Raw genomic sequence first — 2,411 nt, forward strand, 5'->3', positions numbered from 1 at the left:
GCAACTGCAACCAGGGAACTGACATCAGAGCCAAACAATTTTATTGAAGCAAGGGTGGGGAAGTGGTGAATGCAAGTGGGATGGTACCATACTGAAAGTTTTGATCGACACAAAGAATATTTAGTACGAGGCAGTGTAAATATCACGAAGTTAAAGTTTGGAAGGACCAAGTTGAATGCGGAATGCATTAGACTGTGTGAATTGGCTCTAGGGTCAGATTGAGCGCAATAAAGCTCAAAACTGATGAGAAACACTGCCCACCTTTCAAACTCTTTCTTCACTAACAGCCCAAACACTCTTTTCTTGTCATTCATTCAAGCCCTCACATCTATGTCTCAGCGCCCTGTAACCCGTGCCAGTAATGTGGATAAACATCCCGGAGACCTGCTTTGCAATGCAAACCAATAGCAGCACCCAAAGGAGGTGATTGCTGCTGAGAGAAAACAAAAACAAGACCAGAAAGAGACCAAGGCTGCTGCAGCAGAAAAATCACATATCAGGACTGCCATGCAGGAGGATGCAATGGCCCTCCAGCAACAAGCTCAACTTTTAGGCCCTCCAAGACTTGTTAGACCAAGGCCGATTCAGAAGCCTTGTGCACCCAACCAAAGCACAGAACATCCAGGAGATATGAAACCGAGTAAGCACACCATGTAGTTTGTAGTATAAGAGACATACTTACTTGAAGTGGACACTGACTCGCACAGCTGTTCAAACCAAGTCAGCTACTCAGGGTACTACAGGGCAGAAAAGGCATGCAGGTTTATGACTCACATCTAGAGAGAGTGTTGTAGCAAACTGCAAAGTGTTGAATTTCGGTGTCTCCATATCTGATGGGAGCGCCAGTGAGACATGTGTTGGAAGCACTGTCAGCAGGGACATCAGCAAATTGCTGTAAGTTGCTATTTTTGAACCATGATGCTATTGCTTCTATCAGAACTCACACTCTATTACTTCGACTTCATATGCTTGCTTGACTCAATCAGCCAAAGTTCCAAACAACTGGACACATCCGAAGGCATCATTGAGAACTGGGCTGACAAAGTTGCCTTGAAGCCTCAGGTCAAACCATCAGCGCCACCTAGTAGCATCCATACCTCCTGTAAGCCTTGCTTGTCAAGACAACATGCATGCACTAAAAATAAATTTCTTACTAGTTATGAATCATGGAGATGCAATTGACTTTGAGTTAGATGATACACCTGAGGAGTATGAGCCTCGTAGATGAAGGGGTGGGAAAGTGAGTAAATCACCAACTTTGGGGTCCCCACTGATGACTTGAGCCAGGACATTGTACACATGCATCAGAAAGTCAAGAGCACGCAAAAGGGGAGGAAACAGGCATTCTCAGCCATGGATCCAGACTCAGATGTGGAGAAAATGGGATTTGCCACTGAAGAGGTTCTAGAAATTCTTGATGATCCAGAGGCCAATAGCGACAATGAGGACATTGGAATCCATGATGGTGATGTAAACATGAAGGACAGTGATGGTGTGGAGGTTGCTGTTTGCTCTATGACAACTGTGAGTGTTATCTTTTGACCAGTGAGATACCAAGTGACACCACACCATATGATAGATGTTCATAGATGTCTCTGATAACACAACAGTTACAAAGTGCATAAAGACCAAGGATAGCAGTCCCATTCCCACAAGTTCTACTAACAAGGCAGGATCGATCAACTTGAAGAAAGAAAAGCCTAAGAATGCTCACCTACCAAATGACGTCCTCAAGGTTTGGAGAGGGAAACTCATTCCAGCGCTCATGTACTAGGTCGGCAACTCCAGCTACCCCTGGACCATCCCAGAGGATGAACTTTCCAATGCACTGTATGAGATATACCTCGGAATCACGATAGCTGGTGTAAACTGGAGACCGCATGATTTTGAAGTTGGTGATTATAGCTATGAACTGGTGAGCTTCCTTTCACATTTAGAGATGGTACCTAACTCCCCATGGTTCAGGCATTACAGAGGATTCACGAGTGGAGGGCCTCCTTTGGTTCAACAGCAATCACAGTTTTGATGGCCTTCTTTGCCTCGAAGCCAGAGTACCAAACGCAAGCTGCCCACAAAGAATTCGCTGTCAATCAACTTGAGGATTCATGCTTCGTCTATGAGGACCCTGACAATGAAGACCATCCTGGAGCCTTTTTATCAGAGTATATCTTGTGCATCTTCACTGCACATTTAAACGTGATTGCTGGAAACCAGAAGATTGACACCCTGGAGTCTGGAATGCCTTGTTACGAGACTGCACTTGCATTGATGACTGCAGCCGTGAGTCTGGTTGATGTTTTCTGAGCAGTAGCTAATGTTTGCAGGCCGAGCATGTGCTCATCTTGGTGTCCAAAAGTCATTTGCTTCCCTCCAACAACAACAAAAAAAAACCACAAGATCAAACTCACGTT

General features: G+C 45.0%; 1 protein-coding gene across 1 annotated transcript; it reads left to right on the forward strand.

The window, feature by feature from the left end:
* Positions 1 to 1,956: 1,956 nt before the first annotated feature.
* On the forward strand, positions 1,957 to 2,304 carry EDB91DRAFT_1052473 (uncharacterized protein; the record flags this gene model as incomplete). The annotated part of the gene is made up of 1 exon (XM_041313681.1): positions 1,957 to 2,304. One exon carries the CDS (start codon positions 1,957 to 1,959, stop codon positions 2,302 to 2,304), a length of 348 nt encoding a protein of 115 aa, XP_041177607.1.
* Positions 2,305 to 2,411: the final 107 nt, after the last annotated feature.

The sequence above is a fragment of the Suillus paluster genome, assembly GCF_016628075.1.
Source record: "Suillus paluster strain FC165 chromosome Unknown EDB91scaffold_23, whole genome shotgun sequence".
NCBI classification, from domain to species: Eukaryota; Fungi; Basidiomycota; class Agaricomycetes; order Boletales; family Suillaceae; genus Suillus; species Suillus paluster.